Source organism: Equus przewalskii, chromosome 7, assembly GCF_037783145.1.
Source record: "Equus przewalskii isolate Varuska chromosome 7, EquPr2, whole genome shotgun sequence".
Lineage (NCBI taxonomy): Eukaryota > Metazoa > Chordata > Mammalia > Perissodactyla > Equidae > Equus > Equus przewalskii.
The window spans coordinates 38,569,424-38,586,661 of NC_091837.1; the positions used below are offsets into that span (position 1 = coordinate 38,569,424).

General features: G+C 43.8%; 1 protein-coding gene across 41 annotated transcripts in view; it reads right to left on the reverse strand.

Annotated features, from left to right (window-relative positions):
* Positions 1-17,238, reverse strand: part of LDLRAD4 (low density lipoprotein receptor class A domain containing 4) — a 427,148-nt gene that overhangs the window by 265,630 nt on the left and 144,280 nt on the right. For 28 of the 41 annotated variants that reach the window (XM_070629537.1, XM_070629521.1, XM_070629510.1 and 25 more), the window contains exon 3: positions 5,007-5,478. The exons of 7 other annotated variants lie outside the window; for them this stretch is intronic. In XM_070629537.1, coding sequence (XP_070485638.1) covers positions 5,007-5,046 — 40 coding nt within the window. In that variant the 5' untranslated portion in view covers positions 5,047-5,478. Of the gene's footprint in view, positions 1-5,006; positions 5,479-8,700; positions 8,902-17,238 lie in introns of those variants that run through there. 6 more of the 41 variants (XM_070629546.1, XM_070629535.1, XM_070629544.1 and 3 more) reach the window with 5 other exon arrangements.

A 17,238-nucleotide genomic window follows, 5' to 3' on the forward strand; every position in this document is an offset into this window, starting at 1 on the left:
CATGACACACCACAGGGCAGGCAGGGCTGCTCCATCTCACAGCTGAATGGCAGAGACAGGCCACAGCAACTGTAAACAGGCAACCGGAAGAAACTGAGATCAGCACAGTCTCAGAAGTGAAGACCAACCATTCTTTTTGGAAACTCAATCACGAACCTTAATAAAGTTCAAATCTTTTGACCCAATAATTCTGCTCCTGGGAGTTTATCTTAAGGAAATAACCCAATATACAAAAGAGCTTTTTACACAAAGGTGTTCATGAGAGTATTATCTATAAAGGCAAAACAGTCAAAAACTGCAATGTCCAACAATAAGAGCAGAATTTTAAAATTCAAGTAAACATATATAAAAGAATATTATGCAGCAATTTTAAATCATGTTTGTAAAGAAAATACTCATAATGTAATATAAAGAGAATGACCAGGTTATCAAATTGAATATATATTATTAACACAGTTATGTGAGAAGAAATTTGCACAGGAAAAGACTGGAAGGATACAAGCCAAAATGTTAACAGTGGAAAGCTTCATATGGCAAGACTATGTATGGGTAATTGTTTTTCTTCTTTTGACTTTTCTGTACTTTCCAAATTTTCTTACAATAAGCAGGTATTACTTGTAAAAGGGGAAAATTACATTTTTTGCTATAAAATAGTATCTAAATAATTAAAATTATTTCTAAATTACAGGTGCTAAGAAAATTACAAACAATCTATCAATTCCTGTATGCAAAGATTAGCCTAAGAATATCCTAATTAGGAAAGTGAATTTGCAATATGTATCCATGTGGGTATACCTACATTCACACAGGAAGTAGGATTTAACACAGGACTTCTAACCACACAGGTGGCCCAAGCTTCCACCACCTGTCACGGTAATTTCACATACTCCAAACAAGCAGTGGGCTTGCCATGCAAACACAGCTTCACACAAGTCTCCTAGCCTTCTCTCCTAGCCAGACTGTAGCTCCTAGGCACTTCTTAAATAGGAATCCTGCCCCCCTCACCCCACCCCCGCCCCACCACCAAGAGAACTAGAACATAAAATATAAACTGATAAATTTTTTTCTTTTTTGTTTAAGTGCTCTGATGACCTCTTTTTGTGTGTGTGAGGAAGATTGGCCCTGAGCTAACATCTGTTGCCAATTTTACTCTTTTTGCATGAGGAAGATTGTCCCTGAGCTAACATCCATGCCAACTTCCTCCATTTTTGTTCATGGGATGCTACCACAGCATGGCTTCATAAGCAGTATGCTCGTCCGCACCTGGGATCTGAACACGCAAACCCCGGGGTGTCAAAGCAGAGCTCGCAAACTTAACCACTACACCACCAGGCCGGCCCTCATAAACCAACAAGTTTTTTTAGGTGAAGGTATGGTTAACTGTGTACTGACTTTTGTCTTGCCTTAAAACAAGATTTAAAGCCAAGGAAAAATGCTTTAACCCCTTCACTATTTAAGATATCTAAAGCAAGACTCCTTTCCATTAACCTAGAGAATCAGTAAAATCAGTGAGAAACTAAGATGTTAGCATTTTTAGTGGCCCTGGGATAAGAAAAGACTAAAGTCAGAAAACATAAGAACAGCAAATCAACTAAGGGGGTGGGCACCAGCCTCCTGCTCACCTCCATCTAAGACTACAGCTTTACCCAGCTGCTGGGGCAGGGACTGAGGATCAGCTCTTTCATCCTACACCATAAGTAACTTCTACCAACTCTGTGGGTAAAGAAAAATGAGAAGAGCAAGCAAAGAATAAAAATGATGAGCCGAGTCCACAGGGATCCACCTCTAGAGAAGGCCAGGTACTTACACCTCCTTTATTTTACCACTGGTTATTTCCCAAAGATATTGGGAAGCTAAAACCATTGTATGCCCAGCTCTGATGACTAATATTTAACACTTGACATCTTCTTTTAAGAATGGGCACATTAGTGAATTCGATCATCCCTGTTGAAGGAATGGGACAAGTCAATTCCTTTTTTCAAGAATTGACTCTCCCAACCCACCCTTCCCCTTTAAACACCACTCTCTACACAGTGCTGGCTCTCAGTGCTTCCCAGACTTTCACATGCACTGAGCACCTCAGGATCTTGTTCGGATGCAGGTCCTGATATAGCAGGGCTAGGCAATGCAGAGACTAATTAAATCTCAATCTCTGAGGGTGAGACCAGGCAGCAGTAAGGCTTCCTAGGTGACCCCCATGTGCAGCCAAGATTGCACACAGCGCTAGAAGATTTGGAAAGGCCACCAGCTCAATCTAACTCCTGGCTACTCTGCGTGTGCCCCCTGCACCAGCAACACCAGCACGTCAACACTGGCCTCAGAGTTGTTGTGAAGACTGACAGAGGTAATACAGGTAAAGTACGCAGTAAGTTCTCTAAAATATTAGCCATGGTTATTATTTTACTACTAGTAGTAGTATGATTATTATTCAGGCTGATGCAACTGAGAGGAGGCCAAATTTGTAAGGAAACAGAGTTCTTGGGAAAACTTTGAGTTAAAAGAAGATTAAGAAAATATGGGTTGGGGAAGAGCTTTGAGAGGGTAGCTGAGAGCATGTGCGTGGGGAGGTGATGCAGGGCCCTGTGCACTGCCCACTACTAGGGTGGTAACAGTCATCACAACAGCTGCCATTTATTTGGGCCTTAATTAATGCACCAGGCACTGTCCTAACTACCTCAAATTCTCCAGGCAAAACCTAGGGGGTTTCATTACTCAGAGTCTACTGTCCCAAGGCCCCAGACTCAGGGCAGCCTTGGATCCTGATGAAGTGGGGGCTTTCTTTCCCTCAGGGCAGAGGAGTTGCAGAGCACCCCAAAGAGTGGTGAGGACTGGACACAAGTATCTAACTGTGAGCCAAAGTGGACCAGCACCAGGCTCAGGATGGTGAGGAAACTGTGCCTACAATCCCTCCCCCGCCACCTCCACTCCCTGGTCAGGTCCCCCTAAAGGGCTAACTGCCCAAGAGGGTACTGGCACTAAGGCAGGAGGCTCAGCAGCCAGGCAAAGGAGGCGACAACTGCAGGAGCTTTTCAGCCCTCAGTGGGCAATGACACAGCTGGGGAGCATGGGGCCTAGTCCAATCTACATTTTGAATCCTGTGTAGCTCTTCCTCAGGTTCTTTTTGTCCCATCCTATCCTCCTTCCCTTTTCTCATTCTCTCTTCCTCTCAGAACTGCTTTTAAAAGCTTCCTCATGAGCAAGCTGTGATGGCCTAGTGGTTAAAGTTCAGCACACTCCGCTTTGGCAGCCCAGGTTTGGTTCCCAGGCGCAGAAACACACCACTCATCTGTCAGTAGCCATGCTATAGCAGCAGCTCACATAGAAGAACTAGAAGGACTTGCAACTAGAATACACAACTATGTACTGGGGCTGTGGGGAGGGAAAACAAACAAATAAACAAACATAAATAAATAAATAAAAGCTTCTTCCCATGTACCTCAATGCCTCTCTCCCTCCAGCTGTCTCCCAGGGAGTAGGGAAGAGAGAGTGAAGGGTGGTGCACCTGGCCACTTCACAGAGGTACTTCCTGTCATGGCCCTGCATGCCCAGAGGGGGAGATGACATTTCATGAAGTAACAGCTCATGTGACTGAAACAGCTGAAGTGTACCACATAAGGGAAGATCGGGCCAGCCAGGCTGGAGTCTGAAGATGGTTCTAGAGAGCTCAGCTTCATGTACTATTCTGAATTGACATTTAAATAGCAATTTCACTCATTTTCAATGGGCCATGATCATCCTAGGAGGACCTTCCCCAGCACAGGCCCCAGGATGGAGGCTCTCATGTTACAGATGCAGATACTGAGAGGTCTAAGGAGTTTGCTCAAAGGTCGGAGCACACGGAGCAGCAAAGACTGGATCAGGCAACCTGACTCCAGACTGCGACTCCACATCAGAAACCGCCAAGGTCTGGAAAGCATCATGTTCTGTGTTCAGCATCTCACATATGTTGTCTCGTTTTTCCTCAGAGCAACACTGTGAGAGCTGCACATGACTATTTTTATTTACAAATGAGCAAAGACAAACAGAAAGGAGCTCACTGACTGTCCCGGGGCAGAGCCCTAGTCAGTGGAGAACGCAGAGTCCAAGTCAAGTCTATGTGGCTCCCCAGCCTGAGCCGCAACCTCTCTCCAGACACCCCAACAACCTGACCTGCTCTCTCCACAAAACTGGAAAAGCTGCAAACTTTTAGGACTCACAAGACCAGAGAATATGGTCACTTCTTGTGATTATTTTACCACCTTTCAATTTTAAAAAACCCCTCTTTATGTAAAAGTGTTTTCCCTGGGTTCAACTTCACAGCCTCCATTTTACAAGTGAAGAGCCAGAGGCCCAGAAGGATTAAGTGGCTTCCTGGGATATTAAGTGAAGCAGACAAAGAACCAGGACCCAAATTCAAAAGCCCCTGTGTCTCAGGCCATGGCTCTGGGGCACCAGCCAGACTGAGAGGTTCCCTGCAACACGTGCAACTGGTAGCCAGGGGTCCTATCACTGTCAAACAGTGATACCAGGCTTCTCCATGAACTCATTTATAGGAGAAAGATTCTAACTGCAAGGTTAGTTCAGCAGAGTTGCTACCCCACTACTATTTGCACACAAATAACTCTGAGGAATATGAGGAGGGAGAGGTTAATCATCAGCAATAACTTTATTCTCTCAGAGAGTCTTCCCAGTTATGTAAAGAAAAATCACATCCCCTGTACCTTGCCCTGCAAATGACACATTTCCTTTAGAGAAGAGACTTTCAAGATATTGGGTGTGCCCTATTACTCAAGAGAAGCAAAATCATAAGATGTCAAATGCTTCTTCAAATTCCTCTTTAGAGAGAAGGAATACAAGCTGTTATTTTGTGAAAATCAGTCACCATGGCAGCCTGAGCCCCTTGACTCTGTATGGCCTTCAGTTCATAAATGCAAATGTACATTCATTTAATACAGCTGTTTGGTATTTTATTACCTATCAACTAAGAGTTAAAATAAACTTTACATTTAAGTGTGGAGGATTCTCACCTGTGAAAGCATTTGTGGCCTGAAAACCAGCTTCCTGCATACTGCTCCCCAGACAAGCCTGTGCTCCAACTCTTAAGCTGTCCTGTCAAGAGGAAACCACCTGGACGAGGCCTCAGGTCACTTCCATCTTAGCTTGTCGGAGTCCATCGCTCTGCCCTGTCCAGCTTTTGGTAGCATCTGATGCCCACCTGCCCTGCTCCCAGACCCTGAGAGCAGGCAGTACCTGGGACGGCACCCAGTCCCACAACGTGCACACTTGGGGCACACAGTCACGTCAGCCGTCCAGCCAGAGAGTGGAGGCCATGGTGAGCCGAGGAGTGGAGGAAGCTGTCCCGCTGAGACCTGCTTTCCCACCTTAGAGTGAGGGCCTCCTCAGCCACTTGGCAGCCAGCATCCTCCACGGATCTCAGTCACTCCAAGGGAGTTCAGTATGGTCTGATCCGTTGTTCCCTGTGCTTCGCCTCTCCACTTGCTGAAATTAAAAAGAAAGAGATCACTTTCCTGATGACCTGTAGGAACATTAAATTCAGTAGACCCAGAGAGGCCAAAAAAGAAAAAGAAAAAGCTACCCAGAGCTGTGCTCATGACCACGTTGTGGGCACTGGGGGAGCTCTGGGCAGGGGAGGGCTATGGTGCCTTTTCCTGAGTGCCTGTGAAGGGGCAGGAAGGGGGGCTTGGGAGTGGAGCCCACAAGACGGCATTCGCTCCTCCAAGCCTCTCTAAGAACAGCCACAAAGGTCACACAACATTCAAATGTCCTTCCCGAGATTACTCATAGTTCACAGACACCCTGAAGAAGAAACCCATTTCCCAAGCTGGTTCTTGAGGTCTTAGAAGTGGGGTCTGAGGTTCATATCCACTGCTGTCAGCACTCCAGGAAGGATTTGGGTTGAGCAGTCTTAAAAAGTGACTCAAGGGGGAAAATAAAGACCCATATTAATTTTTTAAAAAGAGTGGGGAAAAAAAGCAAATTTAATCTATAAACTGTTCCATATCTATTAAATAGTAATAAAAGCACTTTACAAAATTCTTTTCAGATATTTTAATGTTTCAGATATTTATATTATACAAGCAGCAACGTTAACAACAAGAATGTCAGAAGGCCAAAGGACCAGACTTTTAAAACACAATGCCAAATATGAATCTCCAGTATTGGAGAAAAGAAACCTTTTTTCCATTATCATGACTTCATCCTAATCAATTAATAACTAATTTTTAGAAAATGTAACCTTATTCCTCTTTTTCACCATCAAACTAGAGAAATGAAAAAGAAGTTAAGAAAACAGCGCATAACAGAAATGAGCCCTCTGTTAAAACACTCTTGCTGCTGTAAACATGAATATAAGGTAATAAAGTAAAACGTCACTAATATAGACTAACTATAAGGAAGATTTCATGTATTAATGAAGCACTTTAATTATATTAAGAAATTCAACTGCACTGCCTTCATGTACCTGCAGTAACAATCTCAGTTAATAAGGTATAGACAAGTAGGAGTCCTTAAGTTTAATGAATAGGTGAAAAATTCATTTTAATTAAAAATAATTGGGGCTGGCCCCGTGGCCGAGTGGTTAAGTTCGCGCGCTCCGCTGCAGGCGGCCCAGTGTTTCGTTAGTTCGAATCCTGGGCGCGGACATGGCACTGCTCATCAGACCACGCTGAGGCAGCGTCCCACATGCCACAACTAGAAGAACCCACAACAAAGAATACACAACTATGTACCGGGGGGTTTTGGGGAGAAAAAGGAAAAAATAAAATCTTTAAAAAATAATAATAATAATTTATGTACGTAGTTTTGAAGCACTTGAAAATATGAGAAAACTTTTTTCTCTGAATTTAAACATTTTATATAAAATGACCAACACATACAGTATCAGCATACCAAAGTCCCACACTAACTTCTAAAGTAAACTGATCACATGCACTATAGTTATCAATTTTAGGAAATGAAACTGCCAGAAAGAAAACAAAAGCCCAACTGCCCTAAAACCTTGATTTTCTTTGCCCTTTTCTACGATGTTTTCAATGCACAGAAATGCTAGACTTTATTTGTTCTCTTTCTCTGAACTCAGAGACAACCTGAAGTATGGTGAGGCTTTTGTTGTTTTATTGTGGGGTTTTTGTTTATATTATTTTGTTTCATTGCAAAAGGTATGCTATGTCTCTTTTTAAAAAAGCAAGCTATCCTATATTACATTTCAAATGGCTATGGGAAAGATTGAGGCAGATGTGGATAGAAACAGAAGAAACAACAAACTTTTTTTTTCTTTTTATGTCTTTATCACTGTCACCAATTCTTCTAAAAGACAGGTATGGCAACAGGTGTGTAACAGCCCATTTTGAGGTCTCAGGTATGGTCTTGGCCAGTATTTTTAGGGCATGATGTCTGTGGTTTCCAATAAAAGCCAGAGGGAAACAATTGTGTAATCTCATTAATAGATAACTTGTATATTCCTACATACTCTCTGAGTCTCCTTATATGCAATTTTCAAGTTAAAACAAAACTGTAACTGCCATAAAATGTTCTCTTCCTAACCACTCACAGTACAGATAAGATATACTTTCTAGAAATATATAAGAAAGAAGTGAAGATCCCCAGAACCTGTTCAGCGAGGGACCCGACCATCTGGAACAGGGCCAGGAACCCAGCCATGCTCAGTAAGACAGTGTCAGAAGACCCAATGGGCTAGGGAACAGAGGAGGGTGATGGAGATCAAGTCAGCAAAGGTACAGCACCTCTGCTTTCACAGCTTAGTAACCAATCAAGAAACAGCAAAAAGGCAGAGAAACTGAACAAATGGTGCCTCACAGGCTTGTCCTTCCTATCTTCCACTCTCATGTGGCTCCTGCTCATGATTCGCTGCTCTACTTCTAGTCTTAGCTCAAACAACGCTCCTCAGAGATGCTTCCTTTAGCATCGCCCAGGCTAAATTCAGAGCCTGGTTACCAGCTTCCAGCTTTCCAGCACTTGTCATAGTAGTGGCTGCATGCAGGGTCCTGATGGCTTAGCACCCATGTCTCCACTGTATTCTAAGCACCATAAGGACAAGGACAGGGACTGGCTCACTCTCCATTTTCCCTCAGCACCTAAGACACTGCATGGCACCCAGTAGGTACTCAGTAAATACGTGTTTCCTGAATAAATGGATGAGTGGATGAAGGCCATTGGTGTTCAAGGAGTGCACACAGAAGAGCTCAGCAAATACCTGCAAAACAAACCCACCCCAAGCCGTGAACAGACAAACAGCATTTCCCAGGCTGAGAGGCTGTTCTGCAGCTCTGGGTCTGAGCCTCTGAACTGGCAGAGCTTTTCCTATTACCCCACTACTTAAGATGAGACAGTGATTATGAGAGACCATTCCTATTGCATTCACACTTCACAGAACGTCCTATCCAATAAAAGCCCTTAAAGGTCATTGCTTTAAATCTCCTCAAACCACAGAGAGAAAACCCTAACCCCACAGAGGTTAAATACCCTCCCCCCAAAAAAGTAACTTAGCCCCAAAAACCAGTGTGCAGGAGTCAGGACTAATGCCTCGGTCTCTCGTCCTCCAACCACTAATCTTCCCACGCTACTTCTGAATCTGAGGCAATTCCCTAAACTGAAAGGCCTTTAAGCCTGATAATACTCAAATCAGGAAAATTAAGGGGGAAAAACAGACAAGAAGAATAAAGACAGAAAGAGGCAACTTACCCAGGATGCAAGGGCACAAAGTAATCCTGAGCCATACATTCAAGAGCCCCCTCTACAGGTATGCTGCCATCATCCTGTTGTCTACACACAGACACACACAGAAACACAAACACACACACACACAATGTTCTATTTATACAGGGAAGATGGGCAGGACCAACCAGGAAATAAATTAATTCAATATTTCACTTGAAAAATGTCATTAAGTCCCTCCCATAACAGAGCAACAGTTACTAAGGAAATAGAGCACACCAAACGGAAAAACACCCCCACAGGAAGAGACATTTTTTTAAAATATGAACACTCACAAAACCTAACCAAATAAGTTGTGGAATATGTTTGCTTTACCACTTATTCATGAAAATGTATACGAAACACAGTCCTCCTAAGAATCATTGGGGAATGAAAACTTAACTGCATTCAACAGATCACAGCTTTCATAAAAGTACACTGCAAAAATAGACATACGCAATTCAGGAAACATTAGGGTCACACACTGGGCACAGAGGCCAAAACCCAACAGAGAAGTGAAACAACCCTTTTTCAAAATCTAGTCACATTAAAAAAAAATTGTAGTGCATAAAGAATAAACACTGCAGTTTCATTTTTTATTTCCTCTCACTGTGGACAGACTGCTTCGCTGGCCAAGTGTCGGTTACCTAGGTAATGGCTAGACTGAGCAGCCGTATGGGCTCCGGGCTGCAGAGACTCTGGGAGCTGAGGCCCCATGCCTGTGTCTGACGACCCGTCACTGTTCTACCCCTCGGAGAAGTCCCAAGGAGAAAAGAACACTGAGAGATGAAGAGATGCTTCTACCTTGACAAACTGAGGCACTGTTGTAAAATTTAAAACATAAAAATTAATACATTGAGTTGTACTGCACTGCTTACTGAAAGAAATCTCAACTACTGGATGGTTCATTTAAGCTCAAAGTGGCAGTGGACTTTGAGTGAGACAGATGTGAGAAAAAGTGGCAAAAAGAAACCTGAGGATCTATTTCCAACTCAAGTTTGAAACAGGTGTCACCCTGGGAGAGAGATACCACACTTCTGCACACAAGCTCCTCTGCCTCAGGAACAGACAGTACAGACCTTGGCAAGTGCCCATCAGTCTCAAGATTTCCTAACAGCAAAAAAGGAGGCCCTTAGAAAAAACACGGCCCCTGCCCCAACAGCAGCTGTGAGACAGAGAGGAGCACCAGACAAGGTGTCCCTCCACTGGTTCTGGGCCCACTTACAGGACATGGTCAAGTCCCTCAGCCTGTCAGGCTCCTATTTCCTCATTTGTCAAGTGAGAAGGTGAAACTCAAGGTCCTTTCTGATCTGAGTATGCCCTTGTGGCCACGTCTCTGGTCAAGGGACAGGACAAACATACAGGAAAAAGACACAGCAAACAAGGCAGAAGATCTGCACATAAATGCAAGTCTGAGAACAAGTCAGAGAAACAGGATGCCTGCAACCGGAGGAAGATGAGTTGGGGTGTTACAGATTCTTTATGCTACTTTTAATTTCTGTGATTCAGGGGTGTAAAACAATTCATAGCTTCAATGGTCTCTGGTTACTTAGTCACCATTTCAGGAAGCAAGTCCAAAATCTAAAACACTCATTTCAAATACACACAGGCTGTGTACAAGAAAGAGTGGCAGTTATATTAGAACATCTTTTAAGATGTCACCTTGGCAGTCCGGCCTTGTGGCCAAGTGGTGAAGTTCGCATATTCCACTTTGGCGGCCCAGGGTTTCCCCAGTTTGGATCCCGGGCGTGGACCTAGCACTGCTCATCAAGCCATGCTGAGGTGGCACCCCACATAGCAGAACTAGAAGGATCTATAACTAGAGTATACAACTACGTACTAGGGGACTTTGGGGAGAAGAAGAAAAAAGAAAAAGATTAGCAACAGATGTTAGCTCAAGGCCAATCTTTAAAAAGAAAAAAAAAGAAAGAAAAAAGACAACAAAAAATTCCTTAAAAAAAATGTCACCTTGGCAAATAGAACACTTGAGATAAATCCTGAAGAATCTATAATCTGACGCTGTACTCAAACCAAGTTGGAGAAAGCTTCCCCCCAAATAATGAACCAGAATAACTCTAATGAATCAGTAAATCTGTAACTGTCTCCTTCACACTATCTAGGAGCGAATAAAGCCATAAGGGCTCGTCTCTCCCACCTCTTCATTTCATGAGGAGACTGAGGCTTAGGGAGGAGACGGAATGCAATGAAGGTGACTGTGATGATGAAGGCAGAGCTGGAACCAGGACCCTGCGCCCATCTAGGGCCACGCTCCAGGTTCTCCCTTGTACACAAACTGGCCAAAGGAAGAAGCTGAGAAGGGAGCACAGTGCACACCTCTACCAACTGCCAGTAGGGATCAGGGAATACTGAGATAATTTCTACTTTCCCAGGCCCAAATTGGGCCATGCCCACAACAAAAAAAAAGGCAAGGAAGGGTCAGAGGCTTGGCACAGAGTCAGACAGTCCCCAGGCGAATGTGTACTGAAGGTCATCTGACCTAGTCCGAGCACATCACAGTCACTTGGAATGTGGATGCCAGCTGAGCGGAGGACGGCTGCGGGAGAAATGGTTTCCCCTCCCAGCCTCATGTGAGGAGCACAGGCTGGCCACACCAGTAGTGGGGCTCTGAGATGCTCCACACCTAGCACTCACCCCCAACCCCCAATTTTCTTCAGATAAAATCAGGCTATAATGGGCATGACAGGCAAAGAAAAAGGGGATCATACGGGGCTAACAAGTGTTAGCAAAAAGGGAAGGAGAGCTGTGTTCTCCTCCTTTGGCGAGAATAGGAGAAGAGAATATGGACTGACAAGCTGTTTGTACAAAACAATTTTTCTCCTCCTTGCACACACTCTCCAGTGCCCTCATCACCCATCAATGCCTGCTCTGCCAACACCTGCACTGGGAGTGCCCACACCAAGTCACTGCCCTGCCTCAGGCTTCTAGTAGACATCTGCGCCTTGTCCACGATTTTCCCTGCTCTTTGGCCTACAGAACACCGCACAAGCTGCATCTTCTCATTCAGTATTTCCACAGCTATTTGTGGGGTCATTATTCTAGCCAGGCATTATTTTAGGTCCTGGAGGGATAGCAGTGACCAAAACAAACCAAGCTCCTGTCCCAGTGGTGCCTATATTCTTGCATACCTGTCTAGGGAGATGTTTCCTGACAGAAACCTTTTCTTGCTAGTCGTTATATCCTCAGCATTGTCCACAGAGACTAGAATACAGCAGGTGTTCAATAAATGCTGGTTATACTGCACTGAATCACATCTGAGGTTCAGCTAGGTCACCTCCTTGTCACTCTACTACCTCTGTACTACATTAGCTGCACAAAGTACCAAGGGCACAGCACACAAGGAGGCTGCTGGCTACAGGGCACTCAAACCCTGGAGAGCACTACATCTGGGAAGTTCTGGCTGGGAGGCTACAGCACAGGCAGTGCCAACTCCTCCGCCATTTAAAACACGCTCAAGTGAGAGCCTCACACCCAAACAGACTAGAGGACAAAAGGCCAGGTTCTGAGTCAGACTACCTTGGGTTCACCTCATTTTAGGCTATACATGATTTTGGCAGTTACTTAACCCCTCTGTTAAGTTTCCTCATCTGTAAAATGGAAACAACAATGGCATCTACCTCATAGAGTTATCATGCAATTAATGAGAAAATATATACAAAACATTGGTCTCTAAGAAATGCTAAAGGAATAATAGTTGCTAAAATGATTAAAACTCACTCAGCAGATGAGCGATAAATTATGCCTTTGAGAATATGCCCCACCTACCCTCTTCCAGTTCTTATCTGACCAAATCGGACACAACATGGCATTTTATCTTGTAGTTCCTCAGTTGATTTGTCTTCATTTTTTTTTAAGTTCTCAATAGACTAAAATCTAAGCTCAAAATCCTTCTATGTCAGCTAAAATTAATAACAAGAGAGAAACAGGGGAAAGGATACAAAATTAGAGAAAATGTGTGGGTGAGGTATTTGGTAAGAAATGTGGTAGAATAGTAGAAGAAAAAAAAAGTGACAAAAAAAGAGACTTGCCCTTAAAAGGAAGAAGAACCTCTTGACATTCAAATTTTTTCATGTTTTCATATTGAAATATCAAATTTAAAAAACAGCAATAGGCAGTAATAAATAAATTTAACCAAGGTTTTACATCTTCTTGACAGATAATCGTGTATGGGCCAATTTGCCTTTCTTCCATCCTTTTCCCTGTTTGGTTTGTTCCCTTTGTAAAGTGCTAACTTTTTAAGCCCTTTACACGCATTTCTCAAGCTTTCACAAGGCCCCAAGAAGGAAATTCTGCACAGAAAGGACATCTTACCAACCCCTCCCAACAGCTTAATAAATCCACCACTCTTCTATACAACAGGAGGTGTTGGAACAGAACCACCAAATACTTCAATAGCTAATAAAAATTAATCAACAGTAAAACAGCCAATGCTCCCTATAGAAATGAACAATTTGCATAATTTCAGTTGCTTGCATCAACAAAGGTTTCCTAAATGTCCCTTGTTTATGAAGCTCCAAACCAGCTCCACATTTACCTCTTTAATCAAAACACACAGGGAATGCCTGAATTTTCATTAAGTATTTTTGTCTTGTTTGCTCATATTTATCTTCTGAAAAATACATTCCTTTACGAAAAAGAAAACTTTCCGCTTCATAATTTTTTACAACTCAATATCCAGTTTGAGGTGGGTAGTGGTGAAGACAAATACTCCAATAATATTTTTCTTAGATATTTCCAAAGAAAAGTCTATGTTCCAGGACAGACATGGGAGAAAGGAGATGTACAATCAGCACCTGACAGGCACCTCCCCAACACCTAGGGCCTGCAAGGCTCTGACCAGCGGCCGGCCAGCAGAGACCATTGCTGAATTTAATGTAGGTGCAACTGTGGGTCACACACACACAGTGTTGTTTACCAATTTCTGCCCTAGTAGACTATTTACTGCCTGAACATGCCAAATATGACAAAATTTAGGAGAAGTCTCACTTACCTCTGGAGAGAGAAGGAGATTCCTATTGTCTGCAGAACAGATCCTTCTCATAACCTCTTAGAACTTAAACTTCCACTCAACCACTGTGCTTTTTCTCTCATTTAAGGAAACCAGAAGAAGAAACAATATGCAATGTATCACACACCACCATAGGAAGATCACAGATCCTATGACTACCTTAGAGAAACCACACGTTCTCACATAAGAGCTACAAGATAATCTCTAGACTAGCCTTTGAAGAATGACTTGGAATTCAACTGGGAAAGCTGTCATTTGAGACACACCAAATTCTGTAAATAGAACACATTTAGCCCAGTTAGCCTCGGTGGAGTAACTTAATCTGATCACAGAAATCTAAGGAGGTGAACATTTCAGCAGATGTCTGAAGGACATAACACAAAATGGTACTGTCTGAGGTTGGCCCCCGGAGCTGATGTCATCGGCAGCAACCAGTCCGAAAGTGTGACAAACAAGCTCTCAGTGGTACAGTTACACAAAATAATGAACGCTACATCTGTGAGAGGCCCCAGCACACCAAGCCATTTGATGAGCAGTGTCTGACTCCACATATATTAGGGAAACACTGATAGAGTTTCACATCTTCCTGGAAGGCTGGATGAGGCAGGGCCATGAAAGTCCATCTGTCCTGAAGAGCAGCTGTTGAAAGGGTCAGAGAATTCAGGGGAAAGGCTGCCTGGTATTTAACTAATAGGACTACACAAACCCTGTCCCTGTGTGTTCTCGATGCCTCCAGCCAAGCAGAAAGAGTTCATTAGACCAATTTCCGCTGCCTTGGTAACAAAAGCCTATGCGTGTGCTCTTACACAGTAAAAGCAAACGAGTGTTATTCATGGGGGAAAGCACTACAGACAGGTACTGTGTGTCCCGCGAAGCAGCACAGGCGGCAGTGGAGACATGCCCTCCTGTCATAAAGAACTGGCCCCTCCACAAGTCCAGTGTGATCAGAAGCAGTCTCTTACAGCACCTGAAGCCATGTGTTTACGAGTTTGCTCAGATTTAGAAGCACTTATCAGGGCTACAGAAACTATTTCATTCTGAATAGTGTGCTCAAACCAGCATCAGCATCTTTGATGCCGAGTGAATCTGTCTTACATGTCCACCATCAGATGTGGATAAGAGAATTCTTGGCATATTACCAAAGAAAACAGCAGGGCTCTGGCAGCAAGAAGAAATTTTAACCACCAAATTTGGAACCTGAAATCACTGTTCATGTTCCCATCACTTGCCAAAGTTAGCTACACACTGTCTGTGAGGCCTTCCGTGATTAAGTATGACACGGACCTTCCCAGCATGACAAGTGACTTTCTCTGCATTTAAAATAACATCTTCTTTCAGTTCTTCCTTTTTCCCTCTCAAAATCTAGCCCTTGTTATTCCCTTCTCTTCTCAGGTCAACAAGCAGGAAGTGACCCATTCTAACCCCTGCTCTGCAGTGGAGCCCTCAGCAAGCTTCTTCAGATAGAGGCCAGGGCCTCCTGCCTTCACATCCCCCGGAGGACAGGAGAGAGGTACAGACGGTAGAAAAGGGAAGGCAGGAGGAGACTTTACCATAATGTACAACATCATCAACCCATTTCCCACCTTCCCACAGTCTAGTGAAGTGAATTAGTTCCCTCAAACAGCAAGGAGGAGGATTTGATTTCATTCCTCCAGGAAAGCTGTTGCTGCTTTTCACCATAATACTCTCTCTAGGCCAGTGTTCCCCAAATATCCCAAGAGGAAGCAGGCAATCATCAAAACTAAATTTTGTCCATTTTGACTTAAAAACTAAATACATCTGAAACAGGAAAATACCAATATGTAAATACAGAAGACTAACATCAAAGACCAAGGAGCTGCCTATTTATTTGGGCAACCTGGCAGGAGGAAATGATGGAGAGAGAGGATGGGGGTAGGTGCTGAGAGTGGCTCCCATTAAGAGACAAATTGTTGCCATCAGGGGCTCTGCAATCTTCCCTGCACTCACAGTCGCACACTCCATGGAGACACTGCTCAGAGGAGCAAGCACAGCTTTGGAGTTAGACAGATAGGGCTTCCAACGACAATTCTGCTGAGAAGTACACAATACCCTACTCAGGCAGGTTACACAATCCCTCTGAACCTCAGTCTCTTCATCTGTCAAACGGGGCATTAATATACTACAAGGCAGAGGTGAGGACTAAATGAGAAAATAAATGAAAGGCATGTACATGGCGCCAGAACATCTAACAGGCCCTCAATAAATAGTTAAGGCACTTATGGGGAGCAGGAAGGAAGGGCAGGGATGACACTGCCTGTACTTGTCAGACCCTTGAGAGATGTGTGAAAGGTGTAGTCAACTGACCAGGCTATAAGAAGGGTGGGAGGAATAGCAAGGAAGGAAAAGGAAAAATAGAGCATCTCAAAGGGGCCCACTGAACAAACTTCACTCCATGGTTGAACACTCAAGAGTTAAAAATCTAGGGCCTGTTAGATTAGAATTTAATATTCTCATCTTCAAATAATTACTTAAATAGGTCAACATCAGGTATGTTTTACTTTTTTCCTTACCACAGGTGAAAACTCGGGCATCCACCCTGCCCCTGCTATCCTGGCCCTCCCCTTTCACCCCATTAGGCCCTCATTCCCACCCCAACACACAGAGCCAATCAATATTTACTGCATACCCACTAACTGTAGGGATTCCCCACATCAGAGAAATGACTCCTATTGAAATGATTCATCTCCTCACTTCCTTTGAATAAAAACATGTTATTATGTTCAATAAAACCATACAAGAAATAATAGCTAAAGATGACATTTAAATAACTTATACGAATATCTAAAAATGGCTTCCTGGAAGAAAAGGAAATGATTGGCATTTTCAAGGATATTTTAAGAGCTCCATCTTTTCTCCTCCTTCTGCACCCACCTCCCCCATCGAATGAGACATGACCACAGTCAGAACTGCACAGGCCCCTGGCCTAAATGTAAACTTGGGTAAAAGAGGGTTTTATAGTGAGGACGGAGGCTGCCATTGAAATTTAAAAGCAGTCTAGCTACTCTACTACCATCTCTTTCCCTTCTGGTTCCCATGGAAACAGACCTCAGATCGCCAAAAACAGGGTAAAGATAGCACCATGCCCAGTTTTCCTGCAATCTGTTTCCATGGGAACTAGAAGAGAAAGGAATGGAGGCTGGGTAGCTAGACTGCCTGCAAATCTCCATTCCCGTCAGCTGGAGATGCAGACAGTGCTGGCACGCCAGTCCAGTGGCCTGCAGGTCTCCACAGGCTCTTCAGGAATGACATGTCCACTCAGGGATAGAGTCTCAGAAAAAGGAAAGCTCAGCGGGCTAGACTGTGGGACCAAAGTCAGCTGCGATCCTCCAGACACACACTCAGCAGGTGATTCACCTTCTCAAATGTCCTTTCACCAACCAGGGTTGATCCATTTCAGACCAGTGTTTCCACATCGGGCTGGGCAGCAGGATCACCCCAGACCTAGTGAATCAAAATCTCAGGGGGCTGGGACCAGTATT